The sequence below is a fragment of the Pelophylax lessonae genome, assembly GCF_965119305.1.
Source record: "Pelophylax lessonae genome assembly, chromosome: 1".
NCBI lineage: Eukaryota > Metazoa > Chordata > Amphibia > Anura > Ranidae > Pelophylax > Pelophylax lessonae.
The window spans coordinates 138,048,024-138,071,489 of NC_138768.1; the positions used below are offsets into that span (position 1 = coordinate 138,048,024).

At 49.7% G+C, this 23,466-nt stretch overlaps 1 protein-coding gene across 3 annotated transcripts in view; it reads right to left on the reverse strand.

Moving 5' to 3' along the window:
- TNPO1 (transportin 1) overlaps nt 1–23,466 on the reverse strand; it is a 542,580-nt gene that overhangs the window by 162,663 nt on the left and 356,451 nt on the right. For all 3 annotated transcript variants that reach the window (XR_014225578.1, XM_082265499.1, XM_082265498.1), the window contains exon 11: nt 9,983–10,135. Coding sequence is in view for 2 of the 3 variants with exons in the window: in XM_082265499.1 (XP_082121625.1) it covers nt 9,983–10,135 (153 nt within the window). In the remaining variant the exon portion in view is untranslated. The remainder of the gene's footprint in view (nt 1–9,982; nt 10,136–23,466) is intronic.

Genomic DNA, 23,466 nt, shown 5'->3' on the forward strand with positions numbered 1-23,466 from the left:
AGGAGGCCAGATTTTTCTCCGACCAGGAGTGTAGCTGAATTGCCAGATCTGAAAGATGCCCGCTTCTTGTGCCTCCTTGTTTTGACACATAGGCCACCGCTGTCATGTTGTCCGATAGAACTTGAACATGAAGGCCCCTGATTGCCTGTAGAAAAGGACCAAAGACCTAGAAGGATGGCTTTCAACTCCCGCCAGTTGGATGACTTCCTGGACTCTGCTTTGGACCATGTTCCTTGCATTGTCCGACCATCCAAGTGGGCTCCCCAGCCCCACGCACTGGCGTCCGCGGTCAGACGTTTGTTCAGCTGGAAAGACCACTGCAGACCTTCCAAATTTCTGGAATTTCTCCACCACCACAGAGATCTTTTTGCTTTTGTGGTAATTCTGATGGATTTCTCCAGAGGTTCTGGATGTGACCATTTCTGCAGGATGTCTCTCTGGAGAAGACAAGAATGCAGCCTTGCCCACTGTACCGCAGGGATAGCTGCTGTGAGCAAGCCCAGAGTTGCCATGGCCGACCTAATAGTAACTTGATGACTGGTTTGCATCTGGGCAACTGCGTTCTGAGTTTTCATTATCTTCTCTTGAGGTAGGAAGACCTTCTGGAGGACTGAATCTATCCTGTATCCCAGAAATTGTATCTGCTGAGATGGCATTAAGCTGGACTTCTCCAAATTCATGAGCCACCCCAGACTCTCTAGGTGGTCCTGAGTCTCCTGGAGGTGTACCAATGCCTGGCTCTTGGATTCTGCAAAAATTAACAGATCGTCCAGATAAGGGACAATGGAAATACCCTTCAGCCTTACGTCTCCAGAGCATCCGCCATCACCTTGGTAAACACCCTTGGAGAGGATGAGAGGCCAAAGGGGTGGGCCCTGAACTGTAGATGCCAGACCGATTCCCCCAGATTGACCGCCAGCCTTAGGAATTTCTGGCAATCCTGATTTATTGGGATGTGCAAGTAAGCATCCCTCAGATCCAAAGATGACATGAAGCAGTTTGGGGACAGTAGTTTGGTCATTGAATAGATGGTGTCCTTCCTGAAGTGTTTGTACCGAATCGATCTGTTCAAATTTAGGATCATCCGATACTTGCCGGAGGGTTTCTTTACCAGGAAAATGTGAGAATAAAACCCACGGCCTTGTTGCCCCTTGGGAACTTGAAGAACTTCCTGTTGAATCAGCTCTTGTAATAGACACAATTGAGGAAGCCTCTTCCGGATCCCTTGGAAGGGGAGTAACAAAGAATCTGCTTGGAAGAGTCTCCGAGAATTCCAGCTTGTATCCCTGAGCCACGATGTTCCTTACAAAGGGGCTTGCGGACACTTCTTCCCATCGTGGGAGGAACCATAACAGTCTTCCTGCCACTGGAAGACAGCTGTCACTTGCTTTTGGCCGCCTGGTCAGGTGGTCTGAAGAGGACTCCACCTTTTCCTTTGCCTTTCTGGGAGGCCCATCTGGATCTATGATCTTGTTCACGTCCTCTGTTGGTTTGCTGAACAGAACGAAATCTCTTTTTAGGAGGCGATTTCTTTTTTGACGGAAAGGCCTTTTTATCTGCCGTTCTGTCAAGAATTGCTTCTAACTCTGGCCCAAAAAGCAAGTCATCGGCAAAAGGTAAACCACAAGGTTTCACCTTAGAAGCTGAATCACCCGACCAAGTTTTCAACCAAACTGCCCTCCTGGCAGAGTTGACAAGGGCTGCCGACCTGGCAGACATTTTAATTGATTCAGCAGAAGCATCGGCCATATATTTCACTGCCTTTAGGAGCATCGGAAAAGACTCCAGGAGATCTTTCCTTCGCTGTTCCAGCCTCCATGTGCCCTTTGAGCTGTTCGAGCCAACATTCTAGGTTTCTGGCTACCACTGTGGAGGCCATGGCCGGCTTGAGGCTGGACGTAGTGGAATCCCAAGCTTGTTTAAGGAGAGAATCTGCCCTTTTATCCATGGGGTCTTTTAGAATACCCATGTCCTCAAACGCCAAATCCGTGCGGCGAGACACCTGAGAGAAAGCCGCATCAACTCTGGGCTTTTTGTTCCCACAGATGTGCCGTATCCTCTTCAAAAGAAAACCTCCTTTTTAGGGATTTAGAGAAAAATGGGGCCCTCTCCGGGTCCTTCCACTCTTTCTCAATAGACTCCGTAAGGACTTTATGAACAGGAAAAACCCTGCGTTTTGTCTGTTCTAGGCCCTGGTACATTTTGTCATGGATTGACACTTGAACTTTTTCCTCTGCGATTTCTAACGTGGTGTAAATAGCTCTGAGTAATTCCTCTACTTCTTCCAATGATAATTTGTATCTGGAAGATCTAGCCACCTCTTTTTCTTCATCCTCTGAATCCTTGAGGGAACAGAGAGCACTTGCCCTTTCATCCTCGGAGTCACTGGATACTGCAGATTTAGAAGTGGATGGCTGAGAAGATGTTCCACCCGTTTGTTGGGAATCTGTTAAGAGTTGTTGGTGTCCTGGACAACAGGGAACGATCTGAGGACAGGGTGTCTAAGTTCCTTGAAGAGATGAAGTCACTATTCTGCTGAACAGTCTCTTCTTTCACCATGTCAGCAATACAAGCTTTGCGGAGTGGCTTCGCCCAGGAATCTCTAAGCAGGTTTTTGCATGAAGGGCATTTCCTTCCTGATGCTGGGGCCCTGGTTTTCACTGTGGCTTTAACCTAGTAAAGAAAAAGCCACCATGAATCCCCAATAAACACTACGGAAAACCACCACCTAGTGATTTTTTACAAGGAAGAAGCAGTGACCCACATCCAAAGGATAAGAGTAAAAAGACTCCCAGACACACACACATCCTGTCAGACTGAGAACAGTATACTCAGTGCTGCAGAGCAGGCTCCCAAGGAGGCAAAGAAAAAACCCCAAAAAAGCTCAAATGGTAAAGAGAAAAGTGGCACCTCTGCACCTCTCCTACCTGAGCCTGGCCAGCGCTGGCGGTGCCTGCTTCCACCGATGCTGCACTCCTTTCTTCCATGTTCAGAAAGCGCAGCATACTGGCAGAACTCTCCGCACCGACTGGTGCAAATTTAAATACCGCTTCCCACGTCCTCCACTGCGGACCGGAAGCGGAAGCGCCGACCTTCGACCTGCCCCGGACCTCTGCGTCCAATACGGCCAGAGCTACAGCCGCCACGCCCCCACCGGAAGTCGCGTCCACTGGAACTGACGCAGCGCGTCCCCGGGATCAGGGTCCGAAAATGCGGGGAATTTGAAAGTCGAAAGCGACTCCCTGCCTGCTGCCGTCAGCCAAAAACGCAGACCCCTGACACCCTGACCGGATCCTCCGATGGGTCTCTGCTCCCCTGAGCGAGCGAGGTCAGTGACCCTGGAGCGTCCCCTTTGCACCCAGGGAGGGGAGCTGGGATGGTCCTCACTACACAGCATACAAATGGGCACCAACTTTTTCTCCCCCTGGAGAGAGCGCAGCTCTTCCACACCGCTCCTGCGATGCTTCCACCATGGCGGAGGAAACACAATGACTGAGGCATGGTGGAAGAGGAGGAGTTTTATCTTGCAGTGTTTCCTGTGAATTGGGTGGAGCTGCGCTCTCTCTCCAGGTGCTGTCCTTAAGGACAGCTTGAGAAAAACTAGCCAAGGTGGAAATCTGGCCCTTGATGGTGCCGAGCCAAATGTTGATCTACACCAAATTGTAGAAACTCCAACAGACAAGAGAGTAAGGGAGGGGGGAAACCCCCCCCCCGCCACTCAAACCATGTATGCCATCCAAACTCGATAAACCTTCCTGGAAGTAGATTTCCTAGCCTTCAACTGCCTCGAAGGTGGAGACCATCAGACCCAGCACTTGCATGCAAGTCCTGAGTAACTATCAATGGTTGGGCAACAGCCTCCTGTACCTTCAGTAGTTTTGTCTGAGGAAGAAACACCCGGGCTGACGCAGAGTCCAGCGTCAGACCCAAGTAGTCCAACTTTGTGGACAGAGACAGTACCGATTTCTGAAAATTCAGGGTCTACCCGAACTCCTGCATAGTTCACACCGTAACCGCCAAGTTAGCTTCCAAGGAAGACTCTGCATGCAAAAGCAGATCATCCAGGTAACCTAGTACCGCAATCCCCTTCTGCCGTAACAAGGCCAACACTGGAGATCAAAAAAGAGAAATATAAGGGTCCACAGAAGTTCTTAGCCAGCAGAGATAGGTATAGCATGCCATTAATGTCCACTCGCATTAACTCCCGCCTGTAAGCCGTGGCCGAGGAAGGGTGAAAAATAGTGGCCACGTATATAGGGCCCCTGCTCGGCCACAATCACCACGCAATCAGCGGGCGACGTGGACTAGTCCGGTCCCTTGGTGTGCATGCGTCAACCGGCGCGTGCTCAATGTTGAACAAGGCATCCAACGCCGCACGAAGGACATGCGCCCCTCTGGCCTCGGATAACCAAGCCAACCCTCGCCATGGGACCACATATCTGCCTAGCGAAGAGCCCGCCCCAACATCGCATCAATCAGCCCAAACCCCGGTGAAGCCACCACAGCCATGTTGGAAACTGGCAATGAGGAAGGTAGAGAGAACACACTCCCATATCACTCACCATTGGGGCAATAATAAAGGCTCCAATGAGGACCATGCACAGATTGTATCAATTATAAAAAATTACAAAAAACTAAAAATAAGTAGTTCAACATGAATAATGAGTGCATATGTTATCAATAGTTCAGAAATACAACAGAACTTCAAAAAAAGATCACACTCAATTTATAAGACAAGATATATGCGGAAATTAGTCCCCGTCTCGCCTTGTCTTGGGTAAGGCCTCAGTAGGGACCATGTTTTATCTGGGAAACTGATTTTTATCAGGTTATTCATTGTATTATGTATTGATATATATCTATTTTGTTCTGCACTGAAAAGTATTGTGTATGTATTTATTCACTTTTGTTTCCATTTAGAAATTAGATGCGGAATAGAGCTTTCTATACAATAAAAAGTTTTCAAAAGCCCCTGAAGCGCATACATTCCGCAAAACATGTCGGGCACAATCCACTAGGATGTTACATAGTTAGTGAGGTTGAAAAAAGACATCATTCCATCCAGTTCAACCTATGATGTGTGAGTTTGCTGTTAACCGTACATTGTATACCCCTGTATGTTGTGGTCTTTAAGGTGCCAATCTAATAGTTTTTTGAAACCATCAATGCTCCCTGCTGATACGACTGTTTGCGGAAGAGAATTACACATCCTTACTGCTCTTACAGTGAAGAACCCCCTGCGTATTTTAAGGTTAAACCGCCTTTCCTCTATTTTTAGTGATTGGCTACGTGTCTTATTGTATTCCCTTTCTCTGAATAGGTTTTTCCATATGCTAGGGTTGCCAGTACAGTATCTGTACATTGATATCATATCCCCCCTCAATCGTCTCTTCTCCAGAGAGAATAGGTTCAGTGCTTCTAGTCTTTCCTCATAGCTGATGTCCTCCATTCCCCTATTTTTGTTGCCCTTCTCTGGACTTTCTCCAGTTCCAGCACATCCTTCCTGAGGACCGGTGCCCATAACTGGACAGCATACTCCAGGTGTGGCCAGACCAGAGTCTTGTAGAGTGGGAGAATAATCTCTTTATTTCTGGAGTGAATCCCCTTTTTTATACATCCCAGTATTCTGTTGGCTTTGCGCGCAGCGGCTTGGCATTGCATGCCACTGCCAAGCCTGTTGTCTACCAGTACCCCCAGGTCTTTTTCCATCCTAGACTCACCCAGAGGTTCCCCCCCTATTGAGTAGCTTGCTTTCTAGTACCCAAGTGCATTACTTTACATTTTTCAACATTAAACCTCATCTGCCATGTAGATGCCCACCCCATTATTTTGTTCAGGTCCGCTTGTAAGCATTCCACATCCTGCCCAGAATATATTGGCATGCTTAGTTTAGTATAATCCGCAAATACTGAGATTTTACTTGATATCCCCTCCTCTAGATCATTTATGAATAAATTAAACAGGATTGGCCCCAGGACAGAACCCTGGGGACCACGCTTTCCACCCGCCCAATCTGAGTACTCCATTAATCACCACCCTTTGCAACCTCCCCTGGAGCCAGTTCTCTATCCAGGTACTCACCTTATGGTCCATACCTACCTTCCTTAGTTTGAACAGTAAGCGTTTGTGGGGAACGGTGTCAAAGGCCTTTGCAAAGTCCAGGTACACCACATCCACAGGCTTACCTTTATCTAGGTGGCAGCTCACTTCATCATAGAAGGTTAATAGATTGGTTTGGCAAGAACGATTTTTCATGAATCCATGCTGATTACTACTACTAATACCATTTTCATTACTAAAGTCTTGTATGTGGTCCCTTAACATCCCCTCAAAAATCTTGCAGACATCCCTCAAAAATCTTGCTCTTCAGTAGTCCATTTGTGGTATCATCACGAACATACTCAATGTTTTGTATTTTAACAAATGTGTTTATGTATACTTTTCTTCCCCTCCCTTTTTTTGATGAAAAAATTATTTATGATTTTATGGTAATGCAATAAACTTTATTTTATCGACACTTTCAGTGTATTATGAGTATTTATGGTACCATCAAAGTCCAATTTGCCTCCCATCTTCTCCTCGTGCTAACATGTCCTGCACTGCTCCATTGAGGCCCCGTAGCTCGAGACAGGCTTCGAGTTGGAATAAAATAACCTTGCCAGATCTTAAAACCGAACCAAATCAGTTTGTGGACCCTTTTGTCCTGAATGAGCAAGGTCTACAGATCCGTAAAGAAGCAAAGATGTTCCCCCCACTCCAGATGCGAGTGAGGGCGCCCCTGCAGGCTGTGGAAAGCTTGTCTGCAGAACCAGACGCACCCGCTTTGGACTTACCATTCCAGGGTCTCTTGGAGCCTCCTGCAAAATTACGGGTGAATCTCGAGTCCTTATCCTGTGATCCAGACGGACGAAAGGGCTGCTTGTGAGCCGAAAAGAAGGGCCCCCTCTTATGGCGAGGTTCTTAGCCCTTAGCAGCCTGTGGAAGCAAAGTACTCTTACCTCCCACGTAAGGCCCCTAATGATCTCTTCCATAGAGGCACAGAACAAAGGGTCAACTACAAAAGGAAGATCAGTCAGTACCTTTTTAGAAGCCTGGTCAGCTGACCAGTACTTCAACCAGATCATGCAGTGAAGGATTACCGCTGTCACAGAAAACCTGCCGGCCAGGGGGGCCGCCATCCAGGTATGCATCACAAATATACTGCAACACTTGGATCAACTGATCCGCCAGCTCAGAAGGATGTTGACTCCCCTCCAGATCCCGGCGCAAAACCTTAGCCCATTCCATTAAGGTGTAAGGGTGATGGCAAATACTGGTCTTAAAATTGAACCAGCCACAGTGAAAAGGTACCGGACCAGAGCCTCTGCTCTTTTGTCCACAGGGTCCTTAAAAGACGGGGAATCATCCACCGACAAAAGTGTGGTTCTCTTCAGCCTGGAAACCTGAGAGTCCAATGGTGGAACGGTCAGTTTCTTCAGAAGAGACTCCGCAAAGGGATATCTTCCATCAAAACGCTTCGGTATTCCAACAATGCATTTCGAGGAACCCCACTGACTAGTGACAATCTCGTCAAAATAGGCAAGAAAGGGAAAAGCCGTATTCACCTTGGAACATTTGCGGGAGCCAAATTGCACTTTAAAGTTTCCCGTACTGATACAATCAGGGCCTTCACCAGCTCTTTTTAATGCGCGGCTGCAGAGGAGGGCGGCTCATCCTCACTATTAGAGCACTCAGCGTGCGTGGACTCCTGTCCGCGGCAGCCAAATCTATCTCAAAATCTGATGAAGCAGAGGATAAAGGTGAAGGTGTGGGGCGCTTCTTGCGAGGTCTCCGTTGCAGGGCCATATCTACTTTAGCTACTAGTGACTGCAGGGCTGCTGTCATGGCTGCCAAGGCAGACAGACCCAGAGGGTCCCGCAGCTTCCAGGAGTGGATCGGGTGGTGAAATGAGCTCCCAAGCTCCATGACGTAAAGAGTTAGGCAGAAACGCGCTGTTGAGGAAGAAAACTTTTTTTTTTAATGGGAGGCCCCTCCCCCTGTGCACCGCTGTGGCACTACAAGACGCAGAGCACCCGTGGCGCTGTATACAGCAAGGAAGGATAGTGTACCCCTAGAAACTCCCCACCCGAGCTGGAAGCGACAAAACAATCTGCCACACTGCTGAAAAGAGAAAGCGGAAATGCTGACCTGACACTAGAGTCCCCCACAGCCTCAGCACTATCTCAGACTACAGGAAAATGGCCACCAATGCAAGTCCATGAGGAAACCAAAAACATGGCAGCCAAACTGGGAATCACAGAGACCACAGAAAAATGGCGGTACCCGGCGGGGCTGCATGGGACCCTGGACGCCAGGGAAAAAATAAATAAATGTACAGACCCCAGGAGGGGACCCCCGCAGCGCCCAGGTACGGACACCCCTAACAAAAACCAACAGCGGCATGTAGCCCCCCCCCCCCCCCCCGGAGGGGAGGGGGGGGGGGAAGACAGGGGACAGAGGAGGGCATCCAAATTTAAAGGGGAACCCCGTAAGGAGGGGGGACACAAGGGGGGCCTACCATTCCCGGGGGGAGATCCGCGACCACCCCAACAATTCCGCTGGAGGGGGGGGGGGGGGGACACACTACTCACTATACCACGGTCGCAACCCCCAGCTGTACACCGCACCATCTTAGAATGGGGGTGCTGCAGCCTGAGTGTACGCTGCAACTCTGGTCGTGACTGCTATCGTGACCAGTGCTATGCGATGGTCAGCCCCCGTCCAGTGGGGCTATGTTGCGGCCAAAATAGCGCGGAGCTTGTAGTTGGGTCGCACTTGCAGGCTAGGCTGGGATGACCGTAAGGATCCAGAATATTCAATGCGTCCCCCAGTCCGGCTGTTGATTCTAGTTCTCACAGGAACAGTTGATTGTAGTTCACACAGCAAAACAAATAAAGAAAATGTAAAAAATTCCAAAATGCCAGGACCGCAGATCCCAGCAGAGAGTCAGGTCCTTATTCCTGAACTAGACAGAAAAAACTGGAGTACTACAGCAGGGAGTGGTGGTTTACCCTCTGGGACTGGCCCAGGAGGCACAACCAAAAAGGTTTCCGCCCTAGTCCTACTCCTAGAGAGCATGAGCCCAATGATCTGAAGACCTGAAGCTGTGTCAGTGAACGAAAGAGAAATCTCTATTTCCACTGCATAGTGCAGATTTTTGATGTTTGAAGTAATTTGAATAATCAACTTGCTTACCAACTGTGTGAAGGAAGTAAAACTTTGAGTGTAAAGCGGGCACACTGCAAAATAAAAGATGGTTCTGGGTGTCTTGTTCTACTACCTTCCTGTTCTTTACCACTACAATGACATCAGCATTGGGAACTGTGCTTTGTTCTGGCTGGTCCTACTGCCCCCTGGTAGAGTAAGGGAGAGGAGGTGGGCTTAGGGGAGGATAGTAGGGGGGGGACGTAGGGGAGGATAGTAGGGGGGGACGTAGGGGAGGAGAGTAGGGGGGGGACGTAGGGGAGGAGAGTAGGGGGGGGACGTAGGGGAGGAGAGTAGGGGGGGGACGTAGGGGAGGAGAGTAGGGGGGGGACGTAGGGGAGGAGAGTAGGGGGGGGACGTAGGGGAGGAGAGTAGGGGGGGACGTAGGGGAGGAGAGTAGGGGGGGACGTAGGGGAGGAGAGTAGGGGGGGACGTAGGGGAGGAGAGTGGGGGGGGGGCGTAGGGGTGGGGCGCGTGGGGGGGGGGGGCGTAGGGGTGGGGGCGAGTAGGGGAGGAGAGGAGGGTGGGGCGTAGGGGAGGAGAGGAGGGTGGGGCGTAGGGGAGGAGAGGAGGGTGGGGCGTAGGGGAGGAGAGGAGGGTGGGGCGTAGGGGAGGAGAGGAGGGTGGGGCGTAGGGGAGGGGAGACTGCTACATAAATGGTGGTGGATATGTGACGTGCACTCTCAAATGGTTTGTAAGAGAAAAAGGAAAAAAAAGGAGAAAAAGAGCAAACATTAACCTTCTGCAATCGCTCCAAGAACAAGGATTCCAGATTCCTTGACTACCCATTCTGGATGAAAAAGGAGTTCTTTTAACAAAGGCAAAATGTGTGGCAGAAGCTCTTCCCGAAATACATTGGCTAGCACATCAAGAGCTGCAGCTGAACATTTCCCTGGAAGAAAAAAAGGAGACAAAATCAATAGCACCAGCTTGGACATCAAGTTTTAAGCCAAGCTAAAAATATATAATAAATGCGCAAGTTATCAGTCACTACTTCATTATCTGTGCTTACAGCTATTCTGTAGGGGCTATGGCAGGATTCTAAAAAGTAATAATCTTAAGGGCTGTTCTAGGGAGATTTTCACAAAACCTTACTGAGGGGCCAATAAAAGCTGCAGTGTTACATCAAGTACTCATCTATGTACAGTGCCTTGAAAAAAGTATTCATACCCCTTGAAATTTTCCACATTTTGTCATGTTACAACCCAAAATGTAAAAACTGAATTTTTGTAAAATCTTACCTGTAAAATTCCTTTCTCTGAGTCCTCCGACAGTCGCAGCCTCTTCATATTCGTCACAATGGGGTTATGACCTTTGCTCCATAGGAGTAGCTAGGCAACAGAATGTGTCAATATTAAGGCTTTTAACATATCCCACCCCCAGGGGGTGGTCCCCTCAGTCAATACCCTCCTACTTCCTGTATCCATACCTCAGTTTCAGTGGAATAGCAGTATACAAACAAAACCCCAAAAGAGGGGCGGGGGCGGCGACTGTCGGAGGACTCAGAGAAAGGAATTTTACAGGTAAGATTTTACAAAAATTCTGTTTTCTCTTACGTCCTCCGACAGTCGCCGCCTCTTCATATTCGTCACAATGGGGACATCCCAAAGCAGTGCAAACATGAGGGGTGGGAAACGGAGTCGCGCCCAAAGGCAACGCCGTCTCCACATCAGAGAAAGGAACCTTACCAAGGGAAGGAAACCAGCTGGGCAGCATGAAAAAAGATGCTCAACAGGAGCAACAACCCAGGAAAAAACAACCTAGGGATAAAATTATATCCCAAACAGCCAAGGGCCCAAAACAAGGGACCCTAAGGAACTGCCGCACTAAGAACCTTGCGGCCAAAGGAAGCATCAGCCGATGCCTGAACATCCACCTTGTAGAACTTCGTGAAGGTGTGAACGGACGACCAAGTCGCCGCCTTACACACCTGGGCCACAGAAGCCCGATGATGACAGGCCCAAGACGTACTCAGAGATCTGGTAGAGTGCGCCTTCACAGGCATAGGAGGAACTTTTCCCTTCAAAGCATATGCCTGTTCAATGGTCTGTCTGATCCATTTGGCGATGGTAGAAGCCGACGCCGCCATGCCCTTCCGAGGACCCTCTGGAAGGACAAATAAGGAATCCGAATTGCGAAAGGATTCAGTCGATTTCAGGTAAACCCTGATCGTCCGAACAACATCCAGGGAGTGCAAATCCACCTCCTTCGGATGCTTGGGCTTCGCGCAGAGCGAAGGCAGGACAATATCCTCATTGAGGTGAAAATCTGAAATCCTCTTCGAAAGAAAAGAAGGATTAGGTCGCAAGACCACCTTATCCAAGTGAACGACCAGATACGGAGACCTGCAGGACAAAGCTGCCAGCTCCGACACCCGGCGAGCCGAAGTGATCGCCACCAAAAAGGCAACCTTCTTGGACAACATGGACAACGAGATCTTCCTGATCTGTTCAAAGGGAGCATGTTGTAACACGGACAGAACAAGATTCAAGTCCCAAGGAGGCAGGGGTTCCCTCCTAGGAGGGACCAGATGTCGCACCCCTTGGACAAAAGTGCTAACCAAGGAGTTAGATGCCACAGGACGTTGAAAAAGAACGACCAACGCAGACACCTGACCCTTGATCGTAGCCAGCGCCAAACGCTGGTCAACACCCGTTTGAAGGAAGGACAACACCCTAGACACCGAGTACGTGCGAGGGGAATGCCCCCTGGACTCACACCAGGCAAAATAGGCCTTCCAAGTTCGGTAATAGACCTTCCCCGAGGAAGACTTCCTCGCGTTGATCAAAGTGTGAATGACCTCAGGGGAGAGACCCCTATCCTTCAGGACCTCGGTTTCAACAGCCAGGCCGTCAAAGCCAGCGACTGTAAAGCAGGATGGAATATCGGTCCTTGAGACAGGAGATCTTCTCGAAAAGGCAGACGCCACGGGGCGTCGACCGCCAGATTCACGAGGTCTGCGTACCAGGACCGGCGAGGCCAGTCCGGTGCCACAAGAATCACCGTGTGCGGTTCCGAGTTCAACCTGCGAAGGAACCTGGACAGCAGTTGAATCGGCAGGAATGCGTACAGCAGTCGGTACTGATGCCACGGAGCTACCAACGCGTCTGACGCGTCTGCCCGAGGATCGCGTGTCCGTGCCACGAACCTTTTCACCTTGTTGTTCAGACGAGACGCGAACAGGTCCACATCTGGAAGACCCCACTTCGCGCACAACATCTGGAAGACATCCGGGTGAAGTGACCATTCCCCCTGGTCCAGGGTCTGGTGACTCAGATAATAAGCCTGCCAGGTCTCCACCCCCGGAATGTGAACTGCCGTTATCGCCGGGACGTGTGTCTCGGCCCAAGACAGAATGTCGGCCACCGCCCGGGCACTCATGGTGCCCCCTTGATGGTTGATGTAGGCCACCGCTGTGGCATTGTCCGTCTGCACCCGAACCGGACGGCCCTGCAGCCTGTCCGTCCAACGTCGAAGGCAGAGATTTACCGCTCGTAGTTCCAGAATGTTGATCGGAAGGGAGGATTCCTTCACCGACCAAGTTCCCTGGGCGGACAGAACGCCCAGAACACCACCCCAGCCCGACAGGCTGGCATCCGTGGTGACCACCGTCCATGAGAGAGGACGAAAAGACTTGCCCCCCGACACCGTCGGGGACTGGAGCCACCACAGAAGATCCCTTCTGGTGCGATGACTCAATGAAATCTGGAGTTCCAGAGATTGCGGTCGCCCGTCCCACTGGGACAGGACCTCCGCTTGGAGACCCCGCGTGTGAAACTGGGCGAAGGGAATCGCCTCGAAAGCTGAGACCATTAATCCCAAACAGCGCATGCACGTCCGGATGGACGAGCACGGAACGTCCCTGAGGGACCTGACTTCTTCCTGAAGAGACCTGAGTTTGTCTCCCGGCAGGAAGACCTTCGCCTGGACCGAGTCCAGAATCATCCCCAGGTAGGGAAGACGAACCGACGGGCACAGCGTCGATTTTGGAAAGTTTATCGTCCAACCAAACTCCTGCAGAGTCTGCATCGTGACGGACAGGTCTGACACCAGACCCTGGTCGGTCGCAGACCGAACCAGAATGTCGTCCAGATACCCCAGGACAGAGATGCCCTGGGCTCTCAACAAAGCCAGAACCGGTGCAAGCACCCTGGTGAACACCCGTGGAGCCGAAGCGAGCCCAAAAGGCAGCGCCACGAATTGGTAATGATCCTCCGCAATGGCGAATCGAAGGTACCTCTGGTGACCCTCGAAAATGGGGATGTGAAGATACGCATCCTTCAAGTCGATGGAGGCCATGAACTCCCCCGGAATCAGGGCAGCCACCACCGACCGCAGGGATTCCATGCGGAATTTGCGAACCCGCACAAAGCGGTTCAGAGCCTTCAAGTCCAGAATCGGACGCACCTTGCCCTCCTTCCTGGGCACGGTGAACAGATTCGAATAGAACCCCCGAAATCTGTCCCGATGAGGTACCGGAACCACTACTTCCTGAGCCAGGTGCAGATCCCGCAAACGCTCCGGAGACAGTTGAAGATTTGAGGGGAAAAATCTGCCCGCCGGCCGAGAGAGAAACTCGATCTTGTAGCCAGATCGAACGATTTCCTGAACCCACCTGTCCCGAACACGGGCCAGCCAGGGTTGAAGAAAACCAAACAAGCGTCCCCCCACCCCAGAACCGGGTGAGGGCGCCCCTTCAGGCCGCACTGTTGTGGGCAGCGGATCCAGACTGGCCGGACTTCTGCTTACCTGTCCACGGCTTCTTCTGGGGGCCTTGGCCTTTGAACGGCTTACCCTTATAGTGCTACCGAAAGGCACGAAAGGAACCCTGAGAGGGCCGAAAAGAAGCGGTCTTCTTACCAGGAGCCGCCTTAGCCTTGTGGGATTGGGGCAAGAGCGTGCTCTTACCACCCGTGATCCCTTTAATCAGTGTATCCAAGGAATCGCCAAAAAGTCGAGATCCGTTATAGGGTAGATTAGCCAAGGTCTTGCGCGAAGACTGGTCCACAGACCAACACTTCAGCCAAATCAGGCGGCGTGACAACACCGCCACACTGTGCACACGTGCAGCCAACGGAACTATATCCAAGTCCGCATCACACAAATACATGACACCCTGATGGATTTGATCCACCATAGCCAACGTCTCTGGAGGGGCAGAGTCAGCCACCAGGACGCGCCTAAGCACCTGCGTCCAATTTGCGACAGCCTGAGCTGCCATAAGTGAAGCAAAAATAGCTTTGAGCATAGAACCGGTAACCGTGGCATCCCGGAACACCGGCGTATCCTCAGCAGGAATCGCAGTAGACTTATTCAAAACCGCTACCGCGTGATCCACCGGAGGTGGCACACACCAACGTTCATCAGTAGCGGGCGTGAAAGGATAACGCAGCTTGAACCTACTTGGTACAGCAAAAGGCTTCCGCAGATTGCGCCACTGTTCGCTAACAGCGCGCTGAAAATCATCAGTGCAAGGAAAAACCTGTGAAGATCTGCGTCTCCGCTGCGTCCCATAGGAGGCTAAAACAGCAGGAGGACATGGCTCATCCTGCAAACGCAGTGTTTGTTTGATAGAAGCAACCAATTCATCCATGAGTGCAAGCTCTTCAGACGAGCCAGGGGGAGAATTATCAACCCCTTCCACCTCAGCTTTCACTTCTGATCCCACAAGATCCAGGGAGGAACGGGACCCCGATAAGGAGACCCCAGCCATAGCAGCCCCATCACCCTCGGAATCAGAGGAAATTGAAACTCTGGGCCGTTTAGTGGATTGAGCAGCCACCAGCATTTGCACCTGAGCAGCAAGATTAGCCACAACAGCAGCCAAATCACCCCCTGGGGGGGGGGGGGAAGCAGCAGCCCCCTGGCTTCCCACCAAAGTGAGAGGAAATTTGCTTTCCTGAGAATCCATGCCCCCAAAAAAAAATTTTGCAGGAGAAGAAAGGGTAACTGCCCCTTTAAAAGCGCGGTCAGCGCAGCCCACCGCACTCACACCAGCACAAGCCGACCCCCACAGGGAAAAGCACAAACTCAGGCAAGGATTCAGGACAGAGAGGATAAAACCTGCAGAGACCACCGCTGCTGCTGCTGCCTCGATCGGTGCGCCCAGGAGAAGAGGAAGTGATGCAATACAGGGCTCTCTATTGAAGCCTATGGAGGGCTACAAGAAAATGGCCGCCTGCAGTGTCAGCATGAGGCCGGAGCGATCGCCGCCAAAATGGCGGCGCTTGGCGCCAAAAACGCCACTCCCGCCCACAGTGAAACACCAGTACACATGCAGTACAGTAGAAACAATGGTGGACCGCAGCAGCGGTCGCCGCAAGTATGCACAACATGATCCACATCATGCCCCGCAGCACACAGCCTGTCACAAAGTAAAAGACAGCACACATTCTGACACAGAGACAGTGCAGTATAGCCCCCCTCCTTGCATTCCACAGCTTGCAGCTAAGACAGATAGGGAGTCCAACAGTGTGAACAGGGGCAGGGTTACACAGTCCCAGACTGACACCCCCCAAACAGACAGGTCCCGACACAGATACACTTACCTAACTGGCGTGGGGAACCGGCACAAGCGATCAAGCCACTGCACATGGGACAGGGAGAGTCGCAGCCAGGACGCAGGAGAACTGCGGAGCGATACCGCAACGCGTCCAGTGAGGTAGCCACCTCACCATAACATCCCTGCAGCGAACAGGGATGGGTCGTTCATTGTGCCAGGAAAAATACCTGACTGAAAGCTCAATGGCAGGCTGGGAAGCCACTGACCCACAACCTGCGACCAGGGGGGTCAGCCCGAGACCCAGCCCGCATGATCCTCTTCATCAGAAGGACTAACTAATGCTGACAAAAGTAACAGCTAAGTAAAGAGAGAGAAAAAAACTCAAATAAAATCGAAAAAAGAGAAAAGGCTGAGACAAAATGCCCCAGCATAGAGACATCCAGCTACTCCTGACAAGCTAGACATTGAAACTGAGGTATGGATACAGGAAGTAGGAGGGTATTGACTGAGGGGACCACCCCCTGGGGGTGGGATATGTTAAAAGCCTTAATATTGACATATTCTGTTGCCTAGCTACTCCTACGGAGCAAAGGTCATAACCCCATTGTGACGAATATGAAGAGGCGGCGACTGTCGGAGGACGTAAGAGAAATTTATTTTTTGGAGATTTCATGTGATAGACCAACACAAAGTGGCACATAATTGTGAAGTGAAGGAAAATGATAGATTTGTAAAAATAATGTTAAAACAATTTATGGAAAGTACATTTTTATTCAGCCTCCCTGAGTCATTACTTTGTAGAACCACCTTTCGCTGCAACTACAGCTGCAAGTCTTTTTGGGGAATCCCCTACCAGCTATGCACATCTAGAGTGACATTTTTGCCATTTCTTTACAAATTAGCTCAAGCTCTGTCAGACTGGACGGAGAGCATGTGTGCCACAGATTCTCAATTCGAATTTTGAACTTTGACTCTGCCAATGGTTTGATCTAAACCATTCAATTGTAGCTCTGGCTGTATGTTTAGGGTTGTTGCCCTTCTGGAAGGTGAGGCTCCACCCCAGTCTCAAGTCTTTTGCAGAATAACAGGTTTTCTTCTAAGATTGCCCTGTATTCGGCACCATCCATCTTCCAAACAACTCTGATCAGCTTCCCTGTCCGTGCTGAAGAAAAGCATCCCCATAACATGCTGTTGCCACCACCATTTTTCACGGTGGGGATGGTGTGTTCAGGGTGATGTGCACTGTTAAATTTTCCGCCACAGATAGCATTTTGCTTTTAGGCCAAAAAGTTAAATTTTGGCCTCATCTGATCAGAGCACCTTCTTCCACATGTTCGCTGTGTCCCCCACATGGCTTTTTGCAAACTGAAAAATGGGAATTCTTATGGCTTTCTTTCAACAATGGCTTTCTTCTTGCCACTCTTTCATAAATGCCAGATTCATGGAGTGCATGACTTATAGTTGCTCTGTGGACAGATTCTCCCCACCTGAGTTGTAAATCTCTGCTGTTCCTCCAGAGATACCATGAGCCTTTTGGCTGCTTTCTCTGATTAATTTCTCTCCTTGCCCGACCTGTCAGTTTAGGTCGACGATCATGTCTTGGTAGGTTTGCAGTTGTGCCACACTTCCATATTCGGATGATGAATTGAACACTGCTCCGTGAGATGTTCAAAGCTTGGGATATTTTTTTATAATCTAATCCTGCTTTAAATTTCTCCACAACTTTATCCCTGACCTGTCTGAGGTGTTCCTTGACCCTCATCGTGCGGTTTGTTCACTAAAGTTCTTTAACCTCTGAAGGCTTCACAGAACAGCTGTATTCATACTGAGATTAAACTACACACAGGTGGACTCCATTTATTAATTAGGTGAATTCTAAAGGCAATTGGTTCAACTAGATTTTAGTTAAGGGAATCAGAGTAAAGGGGACTGAATACAAATGCACGCCACACTTAAGATATTTATTCGTAAATAATTTTGCAAACCATTTATCATTTTCCTTCCACTTCACAATTATGTGCCACTTTGTGTTGGTCTATCAAATAATAAAATCCCAATAAAAATTGGATTTTTGTCTTACCGTAAAATTCTTTTATCTGAAGTTCATTGACGGATGCAGTCTGATCCATATCAGTAGGGTTATGCTGCCCCCTTACAGGAATAGGAAGAAAAAAGTTCTGGTAACGCCTATGGGCAGTCCCAGGGGGTATGCCCCATCTCTTCCTGCTATAGGATGTCAGTTTTGTATCAAAGCAGTGTCAGAGAAAAATAATATCAACCCAACTCAAAAAATAGAGGGGCAAGTACTGCGTCAGTCAATGAACAAAAATCCAATTTTCGCTATCGTTCATTGACTGACCCAGTCTCTTATCCATATATCAGTAGAGACGTCCCAAAGCAGTGCCATAAAATGAGGGGTGGGAACAACAGAAAATTAAGTCCAAGGCCAAACAGACAACATAGGACTCATCAGAACAAGATGAGGCCCACCTGGAAAAAAAACATTTAACACCCTCAAGGAAGGCTAAGAAGCCTCCTAAAACAGCAGCCTGCAAAACTTTGCAGGCCAAAAGAAGCATCTAGAGATGCCAGCACAGCCACCTTAACTACCTGCCATCCGCGCTACAGCCTATATACGGCTGCAGCGTGGACTTGAATTTTCGGGAGGCCGTTTTTAAAACGGCCTCCCAGAAAGACTCTCCCCGCGCGCTCCCGCGAGCGCGCATCGGGGAGAATCTGTGTCAGCTGTGTCCCTTGGACACAGCCGATCACAGATCGTGGTGAATGGCCAATCACAGCGGCCATTCACCACGTGATCAAGCCGTCCAATGAGAGATGATCTCATATGTAAACATATGAGATCATCTCTCATCGCCGGCGCTCCTTCCTCACACAGAGCCTGCAGTGTGAGGAAGGAGGGGGAGCCTCACAGCGCCGGGGACACACAGCAATGTAATCAGGGCACTGATCACCAGTGCCCTGATTACTAAAGGTAAAAAAAAATACACAAATTGCCCCCCCCCATCAATGCCCACAATCAGTGCCCATAGTGCTGCCAGTCAGTGCCCATCAGTGCCTGCTCATCTAGGCACTGATGAGCACTGACTGGCAGCACTATGGGCACCGATGGTGCTGCCCATCAGTGCCGCCCATCAGTGCTCATCAGTGCCGCCCGTCAGTGCCGCCTCTCAGTGCCACCTCTCAGTGCCCAGCAGTGCCACCTATCAGTGCCCATAAGTGCCACCTCATCAGTGCCCATAAGTGCCACCTCATCAGTGCCCATAAGTGCCACCTCATCAGTGCCCATCAGTGCCGCCTCATCAGAGCACATCAGTGAATGAGAAAAATTTATTTTCAAAATTTACTCGCAGGAAAGAAGAAAAACTTTTTTTTTTCAAAATTTTCTGTCTATTTTTTTTTTTGTAAAAAATAAAAAACCCAGAGAGGATTAAATATCACCAAAAGAAAGCTCTATTTGTGTGAAAAAAATGATAAAAATTTCATATGGGTACAGTGTAGCATGACCGCGCAATTGTCAGTCAAAGAGTGACAGCACTGAAAGCTGAAAATTGGCCTGGATGGGAAGGGTGTTTAAGTGCACAGTAGGCAAGTGGTTAAAATGTTTTGTGAAGGTATGAACAGACGACTAGGTAGCCGCCTTGCAAACCTGAAGCACAGATGCCCGATGGCGAAAAAGCCCAGAAAGCACTAAATGCCCGAGTAGAATGCGCCTTCACAGGGAAAGGAGGAACCTGACCCTTCATAGAATAAGCCTGCACCACTGTGTCATATCCATCTGGAAATAGTCACAGCAGATGCAGGCAGCCCTTTCTTTGGACCATCCGTGAGTACAAAGAGCGAATCGGACTTCCGAAAAGACTCAGTCTCCAAGTACACCCTGATTGCCCTAACCACATCCAGAGTATGCAGTGCAAATTCCTTAGAATGTTTTTGCTTAGGACACAGAGGGTAACCATTCAAGTGAAAACTGGAAACCACCTTCGGAAGGAAGGACGGATCCGGACGAAGTACCACTTCATATTCATGAACTACCAGATAGGGAGAACGACAATACAACGCCGCCAGTTCTGACACCCTGCGCGCAGAAGAAATAGTCACCAAGGAGGCCACCTTCTGGGATAAGGTAAGCAGAGGAAACTCCCGAATACTTTCAAAAGGCGGTTTCTGAAGAACCGTCAGCACCAAATTAAGGTCCCAAGGTGGCAACGGAGGACGCACCGGAGGTACAAAGTGTCACACCCCCTGGAGAAAGTTACGCACCAGGGAATGGGTGGCTAATAGCCTTTGTGAGAAAAAATTGCAAAGGCCGAGGCCTGACCCTTGATAGTACTCAAGGCCAACTTTTGATCAACACCTTGTTAAAGGAAAGCCAAGTTACGAGCTACCGAGTAAGAGCGAGGGGAAGCCCCAAGAGACTCACACTATGCAATGTACAACTTCCACGTACGATGATAGATCTTCCTATAAGTCGCCTTAATCGCTCTAAGCAGTGGGAATCACTGAAGCAGACAATCAATCCCCCTGCCTTTCTTTTCTTCAAATTTATAAGATTTTATTAAGGCTGGAAGGTACAGACAATGCAAACTGTACAAAAATAGCATAGATACGTAAATATAGACTTGTACACAAGCAAGGCGAACAATCTTGTATTCAGCATAAAAAATAAGACAAGAAATCGTAAATCTAACCTTTCTCATGCCCATTTTTATAAGAGAATATAAAGACAACGGAAAGAAGGGGAGAAGAAAAAACACCAAAAAAAAAAAAAAAAAAAAGGGAAAATATAAGGCGGGGAAGAGGGGGGGAGGGCAAAAAAGATCTAAAAGTAGGGAAAAACAAAACAAAACATAAAAGCAAAAAGGAAGTAGGGCCAGTAGGTCTACTATGGAAGGAATTAGTTGGGAAAACTTTGATCATGTCCGGGGCACTAACCACTCAACAGGGCGGCCCCTTCCTTCGATATCACAAACCTATCCCAACTCCGCCAAAGAGACACGCAACTCTCATGCTGGTGTCGTGAAGACCAAACCAGATCCTCCATCTTACTAATGGCTTCGACTTTACGCACCCAGCTCGCAACCATAGGGGGAGACGACTGCCTCCAATGCAGGGGTATACAAGACTTGGCCGCATTGAGAAGATGGCTGATAAAACCTTTTTGATAAATTGACTCTATACTCTAGTATATCCAAGATAATAAGAAGAAAGCTGGATCATTTTGAATAGGGTGTTCAGTGAACATCTGAGTGATCCTGCGATCTTCCGACCAGAAATGCGTTAACCGAGGGCAAGACCAAAAAATGTGCATCAAGGTTCCTTCTGCGCTGTTACGCCAACATCGATTCGACGCTTCCGGATAGCATTTACAAAGCTTCGCAGGTGTATAGTACCATCTGGTGAGGATCTTAAAACTAGTTTCCAGCAATTTGGTGCACATAGAGGACTTTAACGCAAATCTGAGCATACAATGGACCTGTGCTGACGAAAATGTTCGACCCAGCTCGGTCTCCCATCTACGCACCCAAGGTAGGTCAGGTTGCGTCTGGGGATCGACAAGCAGACCATACATGTAAGAAAGGGTTCCCGATTGGGGACCCTGCCTGGAACAAAATTCCTTGAAGGACGTCAGGGGTCATATGTAAGAACTTGGGGACGACAGGGATCTAAAAAAATGGCAGAGGTGCAGTGCCTGCAAGAAAGCCAGAGCACAGAGTCCCTGTGTATCCATCAATTCAGAGATAGCAGGCCACTGTTCCCTCGCAAGGAAATGCGTCGCCCGGAAGACGCCGGAACGGCGCAGAGCCAGAAAATGAGTGGCTATTGTACCCAGTTCGAATTTAGGGTTACCCAAAATGGGGTAGAGTGGAGAATCCCTCGAGAAAAGCTTGTGGTTCACTCGAGTTACCTCGCAGGATCTCAATGTCACGCCTATCAGGGGTTGTCCCTTCAAAGCCGGAGGCAACTCCCTTAACACCCAGGGAGCCTCACTCAGTGCCAAGGGGGTCTGAGCTTGTTCTAATTGGACCGACAGTTTAGTGGCAGAGTGGCCTGTCAACAACCGCAAACCAGGGTGAAAGACTGGCCCCTGAGACGGTAGATCCTCCCAGAGAGGAAGTCTCCAAGGAGCGTCTGCGACTAGCCTGACCAGGTCGGCGTATCAAGCTCGGCGAGGCCAGTCCAGAGCCACAAGAATGACCGGAATCCCTTCCGCCTCGATACTGCGAAGAAGTCTTGGCAGCAACTTAAGAGGAAGAAAGACATACATCAGCTGATACTGACCCCACAGGGCCACCAGCACGTCTGCGGCGTCTGCCAGAGGGTCCCGGGCCACAAACCTCTGCACTTTTCTGCCGTGGCATTGTCCTATTGAATGCGCACTGGAAAACTGCAAGTGCACGGTCCAGTGGACTAGGCAAAGCCGGATAGCTCTAAGCTCCATAATATTGATCGGTAACCTGGAATCCTCTAGGGACCAGACTCCTTGAGCAGACAACTTGCCGAGAACCCCTCCCCACCCGGACAGACTTTCATCCTTGGTGACATTGTCCAATATATAGGGAGGAAGGATTTCCCTTGCCTGAGCATCGGGGACCAAAGCCACCAGATCAGGGACTCCCTGGTCACCTGGCTCAACTGGATCGGTTTGTCCAGGGAATGTGGATTCTTGTTTTCATGAAAGACTTTTTTTTGGAGGATCATCGTGTGGAAATGAGCGAAAGGGACCGCCTCTAAGGACGACACCACCGCTACCAGAACTCTCAAACAAGTCCACAGGGGCGACAATTTGCTGGACAGCAACAGCTGAATCGCAGTCTGGAGTTAGAGTTTTTTCTCAAGGCAGAAACACCCTGGCTGAGGACGAGTCCAAAGTCCGGCACAGATAGTCCAGTCTCATGGAAGGGACCAGGGAAGACTTCTGAAGGTTCAGAATCCACCTTAACTCCTCCAGAGTTCTCACGGTGATCTCCAAATTTGTCATTAGCACCGCGGGAGACTCCGCATGGAGAGGCAGATCACCAAGTAACCAAGGACCGTTATCCCTCGCTGGCTTAACAACGTCAGGACCGGAGCCAACATCTTTGTGAAGACCCGAGGAGAGACCAAAGGGTAACGCCACAAATTGATAATGATCCTCTCCCATGGCAAAGCGCAGAAACCATTGGTGTCCTGCACATATTGGGATGTATGCATTTTTGATGTCTATGGAGGCCAGGAAATCCCCATGATGTATGGAAGCCACCACCGTGCGAACAGATTCCATCTTAAAATGATTGAACTCGAATGAAGCAATTCAGTGCCTTCAGGCCCAGGATTGAACACACCTTGCCTTCCTTCCTGGGGGACTGTGAAACAGGTTTGAATAAAAGCCCTGAAAACGTTCCGCACACAGAACCGGAACTATTACTGCTTACTGTACTATCTGGGACAGCCCCAGATACGGGTGAGGACGCACCTTCAGGCCTAAGGGGCCTTGTACTCAGGTCTGGAGAAACTAGATTTTTGTTTGCCAGACCAGGGTCTCTTGGGACCACCGAAAGAGTCTTGAAGGACTTGCCCTATCGACTGACCCTGAGGGACAAAAAAACTTCTTGTGTGCTGAAAAGGAGGGACCCTGTCTGCAACGAGGGTCCTTACCCTTGTTAGCCTGTGGGAGAAAGGTACTCTTACCCCACTGTGAGACCTTTGATAAGGTCATCCAG